General features: G+C 41.7%; 2 protein-coding genes across 2 annotated transcripts; both read left to right on the top strand.

Moving 5' to 3' along the window:
• Positions 1–1,745: 1,745 nt before the first annotated feature.
• On the top strand, positions 1,746–3,983 carry pnoca (prepronociceptin a; the record flags this gene model as incomplete). The annotated part of the gene is made up of 2 exons (XM_080032693.1): positions 1,746–1,865; positions 3,372–3,983. 2 exons carry the CDS (start codon positions 1,746–1,748, stop codon positions 3,981–3,983), a joined length of 732 nt encoding a protein of 243 aa, XP_079888819.1.
• Positions 3,984–7,116: 3,133 nt separating this feature from the next.
• pdpr (pyruvate dehydrogenase phosphatase regulatory subunit) lies at positions 7,117–20,090 on the top strand. Its single transcript, XM_080030415.1, has 18 exons — positions 7,117–7,217; positions 7,849–8,113; positions 8,305–8,438; positions 8,797–8,878; positions 9,223–9,386; positions 9,544–9,665; positions 10,209–10,326; positions 10,726–10,875; positions 12,907–13,099; positions 14,231–14,355; positions 14,989–15,144; positions 15,432–15,565; positions 16,074–16,222; positions 16,317–16,429; positions 17,094–17,188; positions 17,430–17,519; positions 17,646–17,828; positions 18,565–20,090. Exons 2-18 carry the CDS (start codon positions 7,860–7,862, stop codon positions 18,970–18,972), a joined length of 2,670 nt encoding a protein of 889 aa, XP_079886541.1. The 5' UTR covers positions 7,117–7,217; positions 7,849–7,859; the 3' UTR covers positions 18,973–20,090.
• The last annotated feature ends 1,050 nt before the right edge of the window (positions 20,091–21,140 follow it).

The following is a 21,140-nucleotide window of genomic DNA, read 5'->3' as shown; positions in this document are numbered from 1 at the left end:
GAACTTTGGTGATCTGTCTACCTATCATTTAGCACCATCGTTAAAATATTTTATTTTTCCAATACTTTGTTAAGAAAATACTTATAACTACTACTACTACTTAGCCTATATCACTCTCACCAGCCTCAACTGTACTGTTAGCGTGTTAACATGCTAAACTAAGATGGTTATGCATGATGGATTGCAGTATAATATTAAACATGTATTCCACTTTTATTTTCTTCACTCATTTCTAAACAGATATGCACCCTTTGGCTGGCCCCACCCCTGTGGATAAATAACAGAGAGTAGATGTGAAACCTCCTTCAAGCATCTTCCTGAATGATGGTGGCTAATTTTTCGAAGCCAAGTCGGTGACAGGAGGATGGACAACGAGATGCGTTCCGAATCGCATACTTTCTACTATATAGTATGTAGAAAAAAGATTTAGGATGTCCTGATTCTTGTGGCCAGATTTAGGATGGTTAGAAGTACCCGGATGTCCTACTTCATGTGGCCAAGATTGTTAGTGTTGAAAACTGCATCCTATTTGGGCGATTCTGACCCACAATCCAGTGAGCACGTGAAGTGACGTCACTTCGACGAAGCCTCCATATGAAAACAAACGGGGATGCGACGGATATAAAAGCAAGAGGCAAGATCAAGGCGCAATGTTATAATGAAATAAGAGAGTAAAGTATGTCCCAATAGTATGCCTACTGCATCCTAACTAGATTATTTTTATCGTCGGATGTAGTATATAGAATAGAAAAAAGAAAGAGTATGCGATTCGGAACGCAACCCCATTTGGCCAAATGGACACACCCAAGCTGTTGTCTACAGCTGTGCCATCTGACAAACGTGTTCCGCCCTTAGCTGTCCTACAATATTTCCTGCCCAAAATGACCACTCCTTTGTTCTTCACTGATTAGTCCACCATCTTCAGACTAAAGAGAATACTTGCCACACACTCAGAAAACTGATTCATTAAGATAACGTTTGATTAACTTTTTCAGAGAAGCCGTTGTTGGTGGTTTGAGATCGAAATGAACTGTCCAATTACACTTAATCAGTTTTTAATTACTCTGAGTAGCTTCCAGATTTCTAAGTAATTATATTGTTTTACTTTCTGCCACATAAATGAATAATGAACAACTACAACTGAAAGAGCAGGTAGAAGTGTGTGTAAAGAAGTATTTGAGTGTGTTTATTAATGCACTTTATAGTGACTGTGTGTGTGTGTGTGTTTGCTGTGTAATGTTGTGTCTGAATGTTGCGGATGACTTGTGCATGAATTTTTCAAACGTGTGACTCAGTTCATTGCCAGAGGCATTAATTGAGGCGTCAATTAAAGGACCTAACGAGTTTAATGTGACAAAAACCCTGGTTGTGTTTGACGTCAGACTCACCAGACACCAGGGCTGCCCAGGCTACCAGAATGAGGTCAAGCTATTTTCTTTTCTAAAGTCTTTCTTTCGTCACATTTTATATCTGCTGTCTTCTCTGTCGCCTAAGGCCTTGGAGAATTTTTATAACCCTATCCTTTTTTTAATGCGGTTTGCCACACACAACCGGACACTAACACCATTTTGAAAACCCAGGCCTAGTAGACATTTTAGAAAACTTAGTATGAGACGTAATACAGTATATCCTAAGCTGAGACAACCCAGTCAGACAAGGAGCAAAGAGAAATAGTACGAGTAGAATTGTATGTATGAACATGTGTATGTACTTTGTCCCGTGTTGGTGCAGCAGACGGTGCGACCATGAAGACTGTAGTGGCTCTGCTTCTGCTCTGTCTGTGTGATCCTGGACAGAGTGACTGTCAGGCAGACTGCGTGGCCTGCAGCAACATCCTCCCAAAACAGCTCAGTTTCAACACCATGGTGAGGAGTAAACTAAACACACAGACACACAGACACACAGACACACACACACACACACACACACACACACACACACACACACACACACACACACACACACACACACACACACACACGCACACAAACTTGATACAAGTAAAGTTAATAAACAAATCACTCAGATCTGAAGTATTAATTAGCAAATCTTACATCCAGAAATAAGTAAATAAATTGAAATGGACTGCACAAACATACATACCCAAACAAACTAAACCTCTCTCCATGGGCCTCTTTTATTTTGGGGATGAAATACATGGAAAGCCCTGACCCCACCATTCATTCCATTCACCCTGTCTTCCTTCCCTTCACTGTCTCTGACTCATCAAATTACCCTTTTCACATTTGAGTTTTAATTTGTTGTGGCTAATTGAATCATGGGGATAGATGCGTGTTTCTCCTCTTAGCTTATGCCTCCTGGGTGTTTCTCTCTGGCTCATAATGACAGACATTTTGGCAGGGAGACATTTAAGTGCACGTCTTGAACTGTTCGCGTTGGGCACTTAGGGTATTTTAAGGAACCTCAAGTGAGCCTATTGAATTGGATTTTCATTGTATTGTAAGACATAGGTTTGCTTAAAGACAGTTCTCTTAAGTACTGATTTACTGCTCAGTTTTAGAATCCTTGAATTCTTTTGATTTTGTCGATATAGATTATCTCTTATCTGTCCATCCGTCCAAGCTGAAAGGTGTTTACTGTTAAATCAATAAGGGACATTAGCTACCATGATTAGTCTGCTTCATGGAGGTCGTAAATAATGATTTGAACTCATTGAACCAGTGAAGTGGATATAATGGTAGACAATCAAACTGGAAACCCAAGTGACAGTAATTGATAACACAATCAAATAACATCATATCAATTTGGGTGTACCAGGGCCTGCTCTGCATTTGTTAATCTAAATAGTCATAACACCATATGTGCTTGTTAAGAATGATGATGTTTTGGGTTGTCCCTCATTTTGTCCATCCCTTTTTACAACGTACATTTGTCCGTCCATCCAGTCCATTCTTGTGAACCCAATATCTCATGAACCCAATATCTAAAAAATGCTTTGATTAGAGGATAAACTGATTACATTTTGGAGGTCAAAGGTCAAAGTCACTGTGACGTAATGTATTGTGAACGCAATATCTCAAGAGCACTTTGAGGGATTTTCATCAAATTTGTCACACTTTCACACAGAACTCGACTCAAAAGATGAACTGAATAGATTTTTTAGTACAAAGGTCAACGGTTGCTGCAACCTTATATATTGTGAAATCGCAGTGACCCTGTACCATATGGCAGCCTCTTAGGAGCTTTACCTTCTATTAAGCATTACCACCACTGTACTTTAACTGTTCGACAATTGCATGCTTCACGGAGGCATATAACCGCCAGACTAAAGTTCTAGTATTGTTAACAAATTGACCTGAACTGACTTTAGATGGTAAATGAAGACCACCTCTTGTCTTTGTGTCCGTCAGGTGTGTCTCTCTGAGTGTGAAGCCAACGTCTCCCCAGCCTTCCACCGGGACTTCTGTCGTAAGGTTCTGTCGTCTCCAATTTCCTCCCTTAGTGGGACGGTTCAGAAAAGATCTGAGGAAGAGGCTGAAGCTCTGTTTCCTGTGGAAGAGGACCAGGTGCTGGGAGGTCTATTGCTTCCCCTTGCATCGCAGAGGTTCGATCATGTGACCCGGGCACTTGGGCTGGACGAGAGGGATCTGGGTGGCAAGGGCAGCAAGCTGAACACTGCCTACAATTCCCAGAATACCCTTTCCCTTGAGGATGAGTACGAGGACGAGGCAGGACAGGAAGAAGGGCCTGCTGACGTAGCAGCAAGGGGACAGGATGATCTAGGACTGGGTGTCTCTAAGAGGTTTGGTGGCTTCGTCAAAGGGAGGCATGGTTACAGGAAGCTGATGTCTCCGCCGGGAAGATCTTACCAGAAGAGGTACGGGGGCTTTGTCGGCATTCGGAAGTCTGCCCGCAAATGGAACAACCAAAAACGTTTCAGCGAGTTCCTGAAGCAGTATCTGAGCACTCGGGCCACCGAGTTTAACATGTCAGAGGACCTCACCCAACAGAACGAAGTTTAGCAGAAAACACCTATAAGCAACAACATAAAACTAACATGTCAAACTCAAACTGGTGTCACCAAAGTTGACCTATTAGATCTCAGATATTTATCAAACAGTACCAAAAAAATGACTTTTTACTGTTTTAGTTATTTGACCTTTGAATTTGAATTGGTTATTCGAAGCAAAAATTGCAACTAACTTTATTTTACTGTTTAATACAATCTGCTAGCCTGGAAATCCAGACCCTCATCTAAAATGATTTAGAGTCTGGTGATGAGCAATTGGACCTTCCCAACTCAAGAGCCGGCACCAACGCATGCATTTCAAAATACCCATGCACGCGATTGGATAGCACTACGACCAATCAGAGCAATGAACAAGGAGTATTCAGCCCCATTCCATTAGCTACCAGCGGGCTAACTGGTAAATTCAACTTTTGCTGTATCCAGTCGGCAAAATAGCAAATACGTCTTTCTTGCTAATTAAATATTTGATTGCTGTCTTCTGTAATTTTTTTTAAGAAAACGCCCAAGTCCACATCGTCAAGTGTCGAGGCCAAAGCCATTTCAAACACAAGTACGTATCCGCTGCCATCTGTGTTGTTTACTATAGAGACTTTGACGGCGCATGCGCAGCACTGTCGTCATTTCGGCTACACCCGCCCATAACAGAAAGTACCATTTGATCGGTGACTCGGAATCTTTGGACATAGTTAATGAGCTCCAATAGTTTGTGCCCTGAGTAAGCTGCAGAGCAACTTTAAATTTGCTAGCTGCGAGTCTGGATTTCACGCTAGATTAACCATAATTATTGCTTTTATGGTCCCCTGTGTTGAACAATATACTTCACATTTTTATTTCTGTGCTGGGTCATATGTAAAAGTGCTAAATCTTCTTGCCTCTAGCTTTGGGGGGGTCCTACTGTTGAACATGTGTAAGAACCTCTGTCATCAAGTCTAACAGGACCACTCTCTTTATTATACTACCATCTTGTGGCAACTTGCATAACTCAGTCTCTTTTAAAGGACAGTGCCATTGTTTTATGTTTTGGTATGATGGTTAGGGTATTGCCAACAGTAATGTAAAGTAAACTGTATGTGATTTGTGGTAAATAAATTAAAAACTTGCAAAAACCCAGCTAAAAGTCATTGATTTATCTCTGTGCAAACACACACCTGAGACAGGCCTGTATTAAGGCTTGTTTATTGAAAATATCTCTCCTGGGATCTGGCGCAACATAGCAAAGTACAAATTAACACAGCATTATCTTCATGCATATACATTCACTATGACCTGCTCTTATGTCCAGGCGCCAGATTTTAATATGCACAAACAATATTTTTTTGTATCTTGTTTCTCTTTCAAACTTGAATGCTGTCAGATGTTTGTAAATGTAAATAGCTGAATTTAAACATGTCAATAAAGATAGTTTACTATTTCCTTTGTGGCTTGTCATGCAGCAACCAATTGTTGTCTGAGGTGTTTTACGTTTTTGGAACTACTATTTTTCTTTGGGTGAAGTTTGTCTTTTCTATTAGGTAAGAGAGCAGTGATACATGTTGGCCATCCATTAATTCATCCGAATGGGTTTCTCACTTTGTCATAAGCATAGATCTTAACAATTATTTAATAATGAGTATTCTTCTGATCCATTTAGATTGCACTTTTGAATATTGAGAAGCGTTTCTATTGCAGTAGGTTAGAGGTCAAACAGTCAAAAGAAAGGGTTTCCAACTGACGAACTTAAGCCCAATGACACCAAAATGTGTTGCAATTAACATATTGTAACTGCATCTACAAAGCATTGTTAAAGGTTAAGTAAGCAAAATGGTACTTTTTGCTAACTTCCTGTCAGTGACTGCAGTAAGCAGTCCCCTCCCTCGTCCCTAAGTCACCACATATAGTAAGTGCGCTGCGGTTTTCAAGCAGCGAGTCATCTAAAATCATCTTAGATCCGTAAGTGCGATAAAACATGATAAAAACCATCAAAACAGACATTGGGAAGGATTTTTATCTGCTCCGCCATTGTAGGTGCATAAACATTCACCCTTCTGTCGCTCTCTGCGCGTGCACCGGCAGTGAGACGTGCAGATTTGTAGCGTTCTCTCTTCTGATTGGATATCAGGTTGTGGGATACCCGAATAGTTTATTTGCTGATTACATGCAGAGCGTGTGACTGAGAGACTTGTGTTATGAGGCGTGCACACTATATAAGTGATCACTGTATGAATATAGAGCGATTTAACACGTATAGTAACATATTGCTCACTTCACCTTTAAATATTTACCTTTTGACCTTTATTTTACCGTACTAGAAAAGCGTAGCATAAAAACATATGTATTTATAACCCATGGGATATGCCATGACATATTCAAATCTGCGTCAATATTTGTTGCATCTTTCCCCTGACATCAGAACTAGCATTATTGTGTGGCATGTTAAGTTAAATCTAAAATATGTTTGTGTCCAGCTCAGATCCACTTATTCAGGGCAGAAGATGGAAACAATGCAACAATTGTATAGTCAAGAAGACAACACAGACACAAACTCCAGTGGCAGCGGTCTCTGGCGCCCCTCAGTGATCAATCCTGTGCACGCCAAGCTGCACATACTGTGTTACAAATAGTATACATTGCATGCTATTCCCAGCCTAGTGTTGCTGACACTGTTCTTTCGAAGTGTGTCACATTGTCTTTGAAATAGTTCTTTGATATGAGGACTGTATTGATGAAGCTCAGTTTGACCAGTTAACTTGTTGAGGCTATACCTCTCGGGCTGGTGTAATGTTATATGAGGCTTATATATTAGGCATACAGTGCAAGACAAAGAAGACATGTGGTGTAAGTGGGTAAAAGGTTCAAAAGTAAATACATCTGATTAATAGGCCTACTTAGGCCTATAGGCCAATGTGTTATGAATAGGCCTAGGGTAAGCGCTAACATATTATTTTCAACTCTCCTAAATATAGGACCTTAACTTATTAAATTTAAATTGACCTAGTCAACAATGGATTCTTTCTAATTCCTAAAAGGCCAGATAATGAATAACAAGTGTATTGGCTGTTTGGTGACTTATTACTGCAATACAGTCAGTATTTTATTTTGAAGGTTTAGACCGGAAGTGTCCGTTGTGATTGAAGTCTGTTTGACATTGGAACTGGCAGCTGTACCCAAACAAGCCTTTCATATCATTGAGTCGCTGGTACCCACTTCTGTCCTTTACATATCATAACAGCTGGACTCGGCTAATTTGGTGAGTTTTGTCTCGTTATAAATAACGAGGAAAAGACAGGGAACGTAGTTGGTTGACGTTTAGCTACTCGAGTCAGATATCAACATGCTCTACGTAGCACTTCGAGCTCAGTTCCTTAGCTAGGCACGCTAGCTACCATTAACGCTAACTTTCCCCCTTGAAGCTCGAATACTAAATGTCAAGGTACCTTAACGAAACGTTTCCAATGTACTGGTCAGCTAACGCTCTTTACCTCTGAGATAAAGTGCCAGGATAGTTTACAAAGGTGCAAACGTACTGTAAGCTAAATCTAACTATGCTGCCAAATGAGTAAGTGCAGCGATGCTTCAGTTCAGAGCCAACATAGGTTTGTAAGCGAATACATCTCTGACAGCTGAAGGACTATTGTAAGTTAACCTTGCTGGCTTCAGTGTCCGTTGCAAAGTGTAAAAAACTGAACCTCAATGTCAACCTGCGTTATTTGAGCTAGGTTCAACAACTCAAAAGCATTCGTGGTTTCCTAAAAACTACAGCTGAATTAAGAAGACCACTGTGTCCTCATGTGAACTTAGTAGTAGTTGTATAGTACTACTAAACACACGAACAAGGGTTACTATAATAGTAACCCTTGTTCGTGTGTTTCTGGTTGCAGAACGCACAGCCATGTGCAGCTGTGTGCGGAGCACCAGGGCTCTGTCCCCTGTCCTGCTCCCCAGGCTGCTGCTTCCCCATAAAACGTACACACTAGCGGGCAGGAGCCAATGCAGGGCGGTCACTGGAGACTCCCAGTCCCAGCTGCTGCCACTGCCCAGCCAGGCCCGCGTGGTGATCTGTGGAGGAGGCGTTGTAGGTACATCAGTAGCCTACCACCTCGCCAAACTGGGCTGGACTGACATAGTGCTGCTGGAGCAGGGCAGGTAATATACAGTACATGTCTTTGGTTTTCATTAGTTGGGAATGTTGGAATTTTCATTAGGGGCACTGAATCCCCTAGCTCAGCACTTTATTTGTGACACCCCTGTGTGTGTGTGTGTGTGTGTGTGTGTGTGTGTTTGTGTTTGTGTGTGTGACTGTGTGTGTGTGTGTGTGTGTGTCTCTCTGTTGGCAGACTTGGTGCAGGAACAACCAGACTGTGTGCTGGCATTGTCAGCGTGGCCAAGCCTATTGCCATTGAGTGTCAAATGGCAAGCTACTCCAATAGTCTTTACAAGCAACTTGAGGAGGAGACTGGGGTCAAAACAGGTAAGCCACTTGGTAACTCATACTTGTATTTAATTACACACATACTATATGACTATTATTATTGTTACTGCTAATGAATTACCTTAAACATTTAATCGAGGCATATGACTATCTGTTATTTATACTGTATCTACCTGTTCTTGATAAAAAGGTGTTCAGTGCATCCTGCTTTTCTACAAGGAAGAAAGCAATCACTACAGATTCCCAACTTTGTGAAGTAGTTTTACATTAATGCAGATCAAATGTTTAGAATGTTATGTATAATTTTGGCCTTATTTGAATGGGGAGAGCTTTTAGTAGTTTGAGAACTGTTGATTCACATACTATGTGGTTTTGTTTGTTTGTTTATTTGTGTCAGGGTATGTGAATACGGGGTCTCTGTGTCTGGCCCAAAATCAGGACCGTTTCATCTCGCTGAAGCGCCTGGCATCCCGACTAAAGTAAGACACATTCTTGATTTCAACTGAGTTAATGTCCCTGACGTGGTCACACCAGGACATAAACATGCAAGTTATTTGCTCAAACACCTCAACAGACTACTTTTATTCTTTGATTAGAACATTTTAATGCTGGTAGAAAAATCACACTTGCACTCAGCTCCCTTATCTTCTATCAAAAGGTCAAAAAAATGACATCTGTTGAATTTCAAATGATATTTTATAAGCTGACATAACACCGGCCACATCTCTGAACTGTTTAGGTCAGATTTGCAGGGCCTCTTATATTAAGCATACAGTCTGTATTAGTGTTAGACTTTCACCTTTCTATTTTTCACTTTTCTTAGGGTGCTGGGGATCAGCTGTAACATCATTAAGCCTAAAGAGATAGCCAAACTCCACCCTCTGGTTAACATTCATGACCTGGTTGGGGCGCTGCATCTCCCTGGAGACGCGGTGGTGTCTCCGCCCGATGTTAACCACGCCCTGGCTGTGGCTGCTGCTGGACAAGGTAAGACACTCAAACTCACAACTTGCCTTTGATAGAACATCAATGGACCATCATAGAAAAGAGTTTAACAAGCATTGATTCGATTCTAACTGTGATTCTAACTCTTTCTCCTTTTTTTCCTCCTCCTCCATCTCCTTGCCTTCCTCATCTCATCCAGGTGTTCAGATCCTGGAGCGAACCACCGTCCAGCAGGTTGTAGTAGAGAAGGGTCAAGTGACGGGGGTGGAGACCGACCGTGGGTCAATCGAATGTGAATATTTCGTCAGCTGTGCTGGACAGGTAAAGTTCGGAGTGGGGTTGTGGGATACAAATGGGGGAAGCATCAACATGCCCCATTGGTAATTCCCATCAGGGAAATAACGGGGGTGGGGGGGGTGGGGGGACCTTTGTATGCATTTAGAAATGTATTCTTTATTCCTGATTTGATAAACAAGGATTTAGTTGTGTATTAAAGCTATAGTGCGTAACTTTTTAATATAAATGACTGTCAGTCAGCTCCATAAAACTCTCTCAGTACTCAGTACGGCAGCATTTACTGGTGTCTTCCCTGACACCGGTGCAGGAACTCAGGAAAATCCCAAGAAGCCCCAAATACATTTTTCAGTTGTTGATTCTACTGCTTTGAAAAAACCTAGACGTACAGCAGAAGGTATCAAATCCATGTGCGATCACCAAAGGCTTACATCATGTAAGCGCTGGCAGTGTGGTTGTAATTACTCAGAATTCCTCATGGGGGCAACAGAAGTGACGCTCTAAAGCTTTTATTTTCATGAGGTTAGTGGAGCAAGTTGCCAGTTTAACGGAGGTTCCTCTGTGCTCTAGTGGGCTTACGAGCTGGGCCAGGCTGGTGAGATGAAGGTGTCGGTTCCTCTTCATGGCTGTGAACACTTCTACATCCTCACCAAACCTCTCCAGGACCCACTTCCACCCACCACGCCAGGTCTCACACATCTAACACACAGCAAAATCATATTTTATATTGCTGCAGGGACAGTTGCTAATGGATTTCTAACTCAGTCACTTATACTGTTTTGTCAGTTAAATGTGATGTCTGTATTGTAATGATGTCATTCTGGCAAAATGGCTGATACAGCAACTGATTTCAACCAGCATCTCACCGCATGTTCCCTTTTTCCTTCTAAGATGAATTGCTGAGCTGACAACCAGTTGCATCAGATGAAGTCTGCACTGCCTGTGGTCGTGATTTAATTGTATTTTTTATAGCTAGTCCCTCTATTTAGTAGTTTCACCATTGTTACAGCAGAGTTGTTGTTACAGGTTGGCTACAAATGAACCCAGAGGAGGTGATCTAACGACTGACGCTGTGTCTTGTCTCCAGTGGTGATCGATATGGACGGCAGGATATATGCACGGCAGTGGCAGGAAGGCATTATGTCAGGAGGCTTTGAGAAGAACCCAAAACCCATCTTCACAGAGGGCCGCAACCAGCTGGAGATCCAGAACATGCAGGAGGACTGGGACCATTTTGGTAATGGAGCGAGAGAGGGAGGGATGATGATAACCATGAATTGATCGTGAAGTGTTCTTCTTCGCTTGAAGAAAACTGGGTCATTTCAAGTACAGTCCCGGACAAAAGTCTTGTCACTTATCGATTTTGTAGAAACAACAGTTTATAACCTGACTTTTAATTAATCCATTGGTTTTAGAAATGGCTCATATGAAAGCTAAAACCCTCACAAATGATGTTTAATAAACTAAAATAAATGTTCTTCACTGAAGAAATATTGATCATTTAATGAACACAGAAAGGTCAGATGTTGGCAGGACAAAAGTGTTGTCGCCTACAGAGAGTAATGTGAAAATTTAACAAATAATTACATAAAAATAAAAATAAATACATCAAAGTTCCTCAAGGCGAAGAAGATCAAGGTGGTCCAGGACTGGCCAGCCCAGTCACCAGACATGAACATCATTGAGCATGTCTGGGGTAGAATGAAAGAGGAAGCATGGAAGACCAAACCAAATAATCTTGATGAACTCTGGGAGGCATGTAAGACTGCTTTCTTTGCTATTCCTGATGACTTCATCCATAAATTGTATAAATCATTGTCAAACCACATGGATGCAGTCCTTCAAGCTCATGGAAGTCATACAAGATATTAAATATGGATCCCACAGCACCACTACTTAATTCACTGATGTTATGCAACGTATTTTTATATTTGAAGTAAATTATTTGTTACATTTTCACATTACTCTCTGTAGGCGACAACACTTTTGTCCTGCCAACATCTGACCTTTCTGTGTTCATTAAATGATCAATATTTCTTCAGTGAAGAACATTTATTTTAGTTTATTAAACATCATTTGGGAGGGTTTTATCTTTCATATGAGCCATTTCTAAAACCAATGGATTAATTAAAAGTCAGGTTATGAGCTGTTGTTTCTACAAAATCGATAAGTGACAAGACTTTTGTCCGGGACTGTATGTTGGGGGAACATTTTTTTTTAGTGAAGTGAGGCTTTTGAAATGTTTATTTCACACTGTTAAGTGGACTTCAACTAGGAGCAATGTCAGTTCAAAGTACACCTCTATAGGCACGTGCACGCACCCACACACACACACACACACACACACACACACACACACACACACACACACACACACACACACACACCTGTCTTCTGACCTCGGCCTTAGGCTGCATGAGGGATCTCAGATTACTAGCATGTCAGGTTGTCATAAAGACATATCACCAGCCAACCCTGAACTGCAGCAAGGCACAGAGTCAAGTGATCAGCCACCAGAGATTCTTCAGTTGTCCAGTTTTCACATTACCTAACATTTGCATATTGTATTTCTTTTAAAAGTATAACTTGAAGAATGTGTGTCTCATAAATATAAAGGAATGAGATATTTTAGATTTAACACCAGCTCAGTCCCTGTCAATAATTAATGATCGTTCAGTAATAACCATGAAACAGTCACATCTCTAGCATTTGCCATAAAAGCAAAACAATTAGTTTGAGATCTTATGTGTTGCATTTTGGAATTAATAAGTGATTGAGAAACCAAAGTGACCCATCACATCATTCAGTTCCTAAATGTATTTTGTACATTGAACGTTGTTGCCTTGGTCAGCTTTTATGTTGTAAAACCTTCTGGACTGTTTATGGCTCAACATGGGAAATTATTGCAGGAGGATTATCTCGCAAAGTCTTTCACAATAATTGATGGTTTGGCTGTGTTTGGTTAATTTTAGTTTTTCAGTTTTTCGAGACACACTGTTGAAGGACATGAAGATAAGCATCAGCAGCCTCATGTTGTGGCAGGATGTAGTGGGGTTTATTGGAAATGTGGTCTTCAATGTTGAGAAATACTGACTAGCGCTAGAGCTAGCATAGCTTTAGGCCAGCTGATTTGATTATGGTTTAGTTGATTTACGTTAGTTATATTAAAGAATGACTTTCTGTATTGATATGAATAAATTGATGTGGACGTTTCAGATAATTTCTTAATAACCGTTGTTTAAAAAGCTTATTGTCTTCCACTCTCCAGAGCCTCATCTGAATGCATTGCTGAGGAGAATGCCGAGTCTCGAGTCAGCTGAGATCCATCAGCTGGTGAACTGTCCGGAGTCCTTCACCCCTGATATGCGCTGCCTGATGGGGGAGACGCCGGGAGTCTCTGGCTACTACGTGCTGGCAGGAATGAACTCCTCTGGCCTGTCTTTCGCTGGAGGAGCTGGCAAGTAAGTATAGGTAGACAATGTATTTTCTAGAGCAGTGATTCTCAACTGGTGGGTCGGCACCCAAAATTGGGATTTATGTGTGAAAAATTCTACCAAACATTTCTGTGGAAAATGTGGAAAAGTAAACCCATGCTCTTGAGCATTTACGTTAAAAAAAAACAAACAGATTCTGGTAATTAAAAGCATGAAGCCATCTAAAACATATATCTGTATTTAAAGATATGTTTAACATTTAATTTTAATTGCAATATTTCAATCAGTCGAATGTATATTCTTGAAATTCGATGAGCATCATCAGTTTACTCCTTTAAAAAGCATATTTGCCTATTGATCAAGATAAGTCTGCCTTTTTATTTAATATTCCATACAGTTAAATTTAGAATGTTGAACATGAGCATCACTTGCTTATTAACGTGTTTAGAAAACATTTTGTACCTTAATTAATTTGGATGTTTGAACATTTTCAAAAATTTGGGTCGCAACTTCATGCCTAAAGGCTGTTACATACTCCGCGAGAAGAAAGAACAAAGTTCTCGGTGACAGAGCTGCGAGAAGTTCTTTCTGGTCTGACATTACATACTTCACGAGAACTCAACTGCCGAACTACTCACCGCGGCGCATTGTTACCATGGTAATTGACTCAGTAGCGCCAGCTGATTTCACTTCGCTTTCCTCATTGACTTCAGACTGACCAATCACAGAATAGTTCTCGGACAAGCTGTGAGAAGAAAGTTCGGCCCGGGTGATGTGTCGAGAACAAGCTGCAAGAACAGCTAAACAAGAGCTGAGAGAAGAAAATGACGTCATTTCTCTCAGCTCTGTCACCGAGAACTTTGTTCTTTCTTCTCGCGGAGTATGTAACAGCCTTAAGGCAAAAGGTGGGTCGACTCTTCATGCTAGACCAGTTGAGAAACACTGTGCTAGAGGGTAGCCTACTGAACGGTACCACATGGTTTTGAAGGCGTGACTGCACTGCATTCTACACCTGCATACTTTATTTAAGGGTGATGGTAATACTTTTCACTCAAAAACCTTCATTTATTCATTTCAGTCACCAGCACCGTGTAATAGATATGAATTGATTGCATTACAATGCAGCACAGATGGCATGTTGTGTGATCTGTTATCCAGGTACCTGGCAGAGTGGATGACCTATGGCTACCCCACTGCCAATGTGTGGCCACTGGACATTAAACGCTTTGGGAACCTCCAGAGCAGCCGGACCTTCCTGAGACACAGAGTCATGGAAGTCATGCGTGAGTAGTGAACTCTAGTTACAGTTTATATATCTGGTGCATCTGAAAACAATACTCAACATGTTCACATTTACTTTTCAAGAGTTATTGGTTGTTTGTTCCTCTGGTTCAAAATGGCAACAAAAAAAAAATCCATTTAAAGGTCAGTTAAAAATAATGTTCATTGTTAATAACTCAAATTGCAGAGGTCTCATAATGTTAACATTTTAAATGCACTTTTGCATGAAAAGTGGATCGTGGATCTCATTGACGACATGGAAGTGGTATCTTTACCACCAGCATGGACAGGAGGAACGCATACAGCAAACAATAACTCTTTCATAGTTCAGATGGGACTAGAAAAAAACATTTGAATCTATTCTTAAACCAGAGGCATGAACTATGGCCTACATGTCTAGAATGACAGGCTGGTCAACAACAACATACTGTCTACGATTAACTAGGATTAAACCTTTCTATCAAGACGAGCAGCACCCCCACCAGCACACTTAACACCTGATAAGCTTCAAATGCACATCAAGTTTCTAACACTTTAAATGAAGTCAAGTATCATAGTGATGTCAAATTGAATTACATTTTTTTTAATAGAATTTTTGCTGTGGTAAGATTTGGTCTGTGTGTGTTTGTGTCCAGCTCTGATGTACGAACTAAAGGTTCCTCGCTGGGACTTTCAGACAGGGCGTCAGCTGCGGACCAGCCCTCTGTACGACCGTCTGGACATGCAGGGAGCTCGCTGGATGGAGAAACATGGGTTTGAAAGGACAAAATACTTTGTTCCCCCAGGAAAAGGTACAGATTTATGAATCCCAGTTAGCTGATGTAACATGAGAACCACTTATAAAAACTGATTTCTTAAACCAAGCTCTTTCCTTGTGGTTGGACATGGTAGTCTAAAGTGGAAAAGGGATCGAAAGGTCGACACAATTTTATTTTGAATTCCATAGCAAAAGGAGGTGGCCGTGAGAGCAGCTTAATGAATTCAATCATTACCTGCCATAGTTTGGTCGTAGATTCTCAGTCCTTATGGCGCACAATGAGCTATATTAACCGTGCCCTGGTTGTGTTTGTGTGTGCAGATCTGCTGTCTCTGGACTCAAGTAAGACGTTCTACAAGCCGGACTGGTTCGACATTGTCGGAGCAGAAGTGAAATGCTGCAAGGAGGCCGTTTGTGTCATCGACATGTCCTCCTTCACCAAGTTTGAACTGACTGTAGGTCATGATGCACTATGGATAACTGATACGGCTTTAAGGCCGAGTCAGCAATTCTAGAGAACGCTTGTTGTCAAAATCAGTGAATGTCTCCTCGTGCTCCGCTACCAGCGCACACACAGTACAGATAGTACTGTTTGTGCGCTGAACATAAATTCTGGTGTTAATACACAGCCTAGGCTCTGTAAACAGGTATGTAAACAAAGTGTATGTAAACAAAGGGGACCCCCCGTAGCTAGCAACATGCCCGTTTACAGAGCCTAGGCTGTGTATTAACACTTTTTTATTTTCAGTGCACATGCAGTACAGACGGGTAGTGGCTCGTGTGGAGATGTTCCCTGATTTGGACAAAACGTGATTTTTGAAACCAAGAATTTTCCAGAATTGATGACTCCGCCTTTTTAATAAGTTCTGCATCACATAGGAATGGAGGGGTTCAGACTTCATCTGTATCCGAGCAAAGCAAAATGTTTTTCAGTTACTAATGCATTCTGTCCTGATGTCCCAGTCAACCAATGACGAGGCCCTGGACCTGCTGCAACATCTGTGTGCCAACGACCCGGATGTTCCTGTCGGCCATATCGTCCACACCGGCATGCTGAATGAGAGGGGAGGCTATGAGAACGACTGCAGCGTGGTCCGCACCAGCAAGAACAAGTGTGTAACACCTGGCCAATGATACTGCAGACATACAGGTTACTGTGGTTACCATTCAAAATAACTCACACACTCTCTCTCCCCATCTCTCCAGATTCTTTATCATCTCTCCAACAGACCAGCAGGTCCACTGTTGGTCCTGGATGAAGAAACACATGCCCAACGACCCCAACCTCCACTTAGAGGATGTCAGCTGGAAGTACACTGGTAAGCACACTGCACCACCGTTGAAGTCCTGCAGTGACGTCGCCATCTAGTGCCCACGCAGTATTTAATAAGGGTTAAGCAATGCACCAGTATCCCACATCCACCCTCCTCTCTAAACTCGGATATTGAAGTGACCTAAATATGGGTTTTACGTTGGCGGCATCAGACACTATGGGGACCAAGAGAGGGTGGTTAATTACATGTCCAGAATCTCATTTGTGTATTTGTAATGTAATTACCTTAACTGCCTCACGGGAAATGTGAGAAACACTACGCCTTCATTCTAGTTTTTATTATATAATATAAAACACCATCTTAGGATCTCTATTCCCAAGCTTACTTAATTATCATGGTATTTTACAATATCTAATGATTCAATAATTTTTTCTTCATATTAACTGATTTCCATTTCCTTCTGTTTTAAAAAAAAACCATGAAACCCTTAACAAACACTCTACTCTCTGTATTTTCAGACTTGACTTTTTAACATTATAGCTAGTGAACAAACATGAAACTTTGAACAGATACTGTGTTCCACTGAGTTACTATATTAATATTAAATGTGAACTGAGTCAAAAATAAAAAAACTGTAAGATGAAAGCACGACGCCTGACCTGGGCCGTTATTAGTTGATCAGAATGTCTCTCTGGTCCTTTACCCTCAGCTTTAAATCTGATTGGACCACGTGCAGTGGACGTTATGGCTGAGCTATCATATGTTTCCATGACACCCGACCATTTTCCCTCCATGTTCTGTAAGGTAAGAAACAAAGGCTATTTGTAATAACATTGATAGAGTAATAATAATAGTGGTAGCAACAGTACTTTACATGGCAGCAAACAGTAATTGACTCTGTGTGTGTGTGTGTGTGTGTGTGTGTGTGTGTGTGTGTGTGTGTGTGTGTGTGTGTGTGTGTGTGTGTGTGTGTGTGTGTGTGTGTGTGTGTGTGTGTGTGTGTGTGTGTGTGTGTGTGTGTGTGTGTGTGTGTGTGTGTTTACAGGAGATGAGCGTTGGCTATGCTAACGGGATCAGAGTGATGAGCATGACTCACACTGGGGAACCAGGTTTCATGCTCTACATTCCTATAGAGGTGGGACCTGCTCACATCTGCACTCAAATAAACTCTATACTGTATCTAGGTAAAGTCAGCTTTGACAAAGTGCTGCATAATGTACAGTTCAAGTCTAACATCAGTACTCTGCTCTGCTCTCCACAGTATGCGCTGCACGTGTACAACGAGCTGATTTCGGTTGGTCAGAAGTATGGGATTCGTAACGCCGGGTACTACGCACTGCGCAGCCTTCGCATAGAGAAATTCTTTGCCTTCTGGGGTCAGGACCTCAACACCTTCACCACGCCTCTGGAGTGTGGACGAGAGTTCAGGGTGAAATTTGACAAGGTCTGTAACCACCTCAGCTGTATGAGCTCATCAAACTGTGTGGCATGGCATCAGTGTGGATACTAAATTCTTCTTTCTCAATTTGCGTTACAAAAAAACATTTCATTTGACCTTATATCGGTTAATCATCTGCAACTCCTTTCATTTACCAAGGTCAGTTGTTTTTAATTACAGTATTTCACAAAAACTTTGCCAACAGGGTTTACAAAAGTCTCTTTCGAAGCTCTCGTTTAGATTTGACACTTTTACTATAAAGAGGCTGGAAGATTAGAAATCATTACACAATAGTATAAGTCACTACGCCATCTGCTTCGACAAACCCCTTAAACGGGTGGGAGGTAGAGGAAAAACTGTCACCAAGCTGCACCTGCAGACACAACAGTTGGCTCTTTCTACCAGCAGTGGTAAAGTTTACCATCACTCATTTTAAAATGGCATGTCAGTATAGCATTAATGAATAGATCTTATAGTGTAAGAATGGTTTCACAGATGGCTTTCATCAGCCCAATGTAATGAGCTGACTGTGTCATTTTGATCCTAATCATGTATCCAATGTTAAGTTGTTTCCTGTTGCTTGCCCAACAGAGCTGCTTGTAGATAGTTAATGGTTTGTAGGCCACGCCTCTTAACATCCAACTCATTTTGGGCCTTCTGCTCTGCTCTTCTTTGCCCTCTCTTCCCTACTCTCTTCCCCATATTCCTTCTCTCCTGTCCTCTCTCTCCCTCCCTCCATCAGGACATAGATTTCCTGGGTCGGGAGGCCTTGCTGCAGCAGCGTCAGGAGGGCGTGTCTCGGCGCTTCGTCATGCTGGTTCTGGACGACCATGACACGGAGCTGGACCTGTGGCCGTGGTGGGGAGAGCCCATCTACTGTAATGGCCAGCTGGCAGGACAGACCACCAGCAGCGCATACAGCTACACTCTGGAGCGCCACGTCTGCCTGGGCTTTGTGTCTCCTCCGCTGGGCCCAGAGGGGCTGCCCACACCCATCACCCCGGACTTCATCAACCGCGGGGACTACGAGGTGGACATCGCCGGCCAGCGCTACACGGCCAAGGCCAAACTCTACCCCTTCAGCACCCTCTTCACCCAGCAGAAACGCCGCAAGGAAGACATTGAATTGACCAACCTCCAGGGGAAGTGAGGCAGAGTAATATAACAGGGCCTTGCTTTCGGCCTCAGTCGGTGTCTCTCTGTGACACTCCTTCAGTTCACCAAATCCACTCCTTGTGCACTTCCCTCGAGTGCCAACCGATCGTCCAATCACAATCACTCCCTGTCCCTCGGATATTTAACCATGTTGCATCTCCTGCTTTCAAAGTGCAATATTTAAGAGGCACCACTAGTCCTATCCAATACAGAGCTCCTCCTGTGTCATTGGATCCTGCGGTCCGTCTTTAACTCTGTCCAGCTTCACACTCAAACACAGCCCATGCAGTCAGAATGTGTGGTTCATCGGGACAGTCTGCGGTTAAGTGCCTTTGACAAGGCAACATCAACTGTTGAGGACTCTTTGTGTCAAAGAAAGAAGGGATTTTGACCGAAAATCTTCTCCAGTCGTGCTCTCCAGTCACTTTTGACACTATAGTCTGAGAGAGTTTGAATTGAAAGAAATGTCATTCATTGCTACAGTTGTTGACTTTATTGTGAATTTGCTGCTGTAAAGAATATGAGTGGAGTGAAGTGGCCCAGTTTAGATACTTTATACTGTTCACTACTGGCATCACAAACACATCCTTAACCACAAAGGGGAATTCCCTTCTCAGTCAGGGGGAAAACAAGGCCTGGGAAAGAATGAGGAAGCCTGATGTAATCATTATTAAATCGTTGTTTTTTTGTGCCGCCCATTACTCCTCTCCCAATCCAGTTAAATGGCCTCATCCCAGGCTTTCTTAAAGCCTCAATGTAGAGTGAAATCACCCCCACCCCCCTGCAAATGTATTTATCATGGACTTTCAGATGTTCTTGTGTTATTCTGCTGTGCGTAAGGCTTGTGGTAATGTCTTTACGGTAATGTAGTCCGACCTGTTATTTATGTTTCGATGTTTTCGAAGCAGCGTTGCTCTTTTGATGCTCAAGTTTTGTGTTATCCATGTGCTGTTGAATGTGTCAACGAGGGAAAGAAGGCAGAATGGGAAAGTGTTGTTTGTTGTCCTAACAATATCTTAAATGAGTGATTTGGATTCTTGCCAGATCCAATGATTGTGTCAAGAAAGTACTTATTTGCGACACGAAATAAAGCAATGTATTTTTGTATAGCTAGCTAGTGTGTGTATAAGATCTCTATTTTCAGTACTGCACATATTTTCCAGTCGAATCAGTTTTGATTTCATGTCAGCCGTATGAATCATCTGTTCCTTTTGGGGACAGTTGAATTGATTCTTTGCTTTTCTTATTTCAAAGTATTGCCCAATTTGTTCTATACAGGTAACTGTCAGTTGCCAGCAGCAGCTTTGACGTTGTTCTACTCTTTTGTCTGTATACAGCTAAAAGTCGTTTGTCTCTCTGACGGGGGTCAGAGGTAAAAAAAAAAAAAGTCAGGCAGGAAAAAGGATTTATAACTGTTGCTATGAACATTTGTGCATATGAGAGTGTTTAGAACTGAGTCACATCTGACTGGCAGCTGATTTGTTTACTGGCCTAAGGAACGGATGCAGATGCACATTGTTTTGAGTGATTGTGTGTGCGAGAGGAGGTTAGCTCAATTGCTAAAATGACAACACCAAATGACAGACACACCAGGGACCCCTCTCTGACAACTCCCAGTGATTGACAGGCTTTGAAAAAAACAGCAAAATGAATAATTCATCTTTCAGTAGTCAGGATATTTTGGTTTTGGATTCTGATCAGTCGACTAACTAAATGCTTGTTTACAGACTATCTCCAGCTCTTTGGTCTATACCTGTCGTCTTTGTGGTTGTAAAAAGAAAGGGGAAAAAAAAGACAGATTGGTCCTTGAAGAATTTGGCTCGGTTTAAAAACAAGCTTTTTTTAATTACCTGGTTTTCTAAAACACTCGAAGGACATTTGCAGCACTGCCATTTCAATTTGTTTGGGGAGGGGGGGGCGTTTGAAGCACTTTTACCTTTGCAAGGGAAGAAAATAAGCGTCTCTTTTAAACTGGGATATTGCCAAAATCAGATGCTGTTTTGACGAGGCCTATAAGAGAAAAAGGAAGTCTAACCAAATCTTCACGCTTGTTTTTTTAAAAATCTGATTTACTACTGATTATTTTGCGAACATCTCAAGACTTTTCCAATAGTGAATGAAGCACTTTGTTGGGACAAAGACATTAAAAATCACGAGCCTGAC

This window comes from Ammodytes marinus (genome assembly GCF_949987685.1).
Source record: "Ammodytes marinus genome assembly, chromosome: 1".
In the NCBI taxonomy this organism is placed as follows: Eukaryota; Metazoa; Chordata; class Actinopteri; order Uranoscopiformes; family Ammodytidae; genus Ammodytes; species Ammodytes marinus.
Note: the sequence above shows the minus strand (reverse complement) of the source record. Positions and strands in the feature narration are given on the sequence as shown.

Coding starts and splice junctions, on each gene's coding strand:
- pdpr (XM_080030415.1), top strand. CDS start 7,860: ATGTGCAGCTGTGTGCGGAGCACCAGGGCTCTGTCCCCTGTCCTGCTC. Junction 10,327..10,725: donor ACTTCCACCCACCACGCCAG/GTCTCACACATC, acceptor TCTTGTCTCCAG/TGGTGATCGATATGGACGGC. Junction 13,100..14,230: donor TTCGCTGGAGGAGCTGGCAA/GTAAGTATAGGT, acceptor TCTGTTATCCAG/GTACCTGGCAGAGTGGATGA.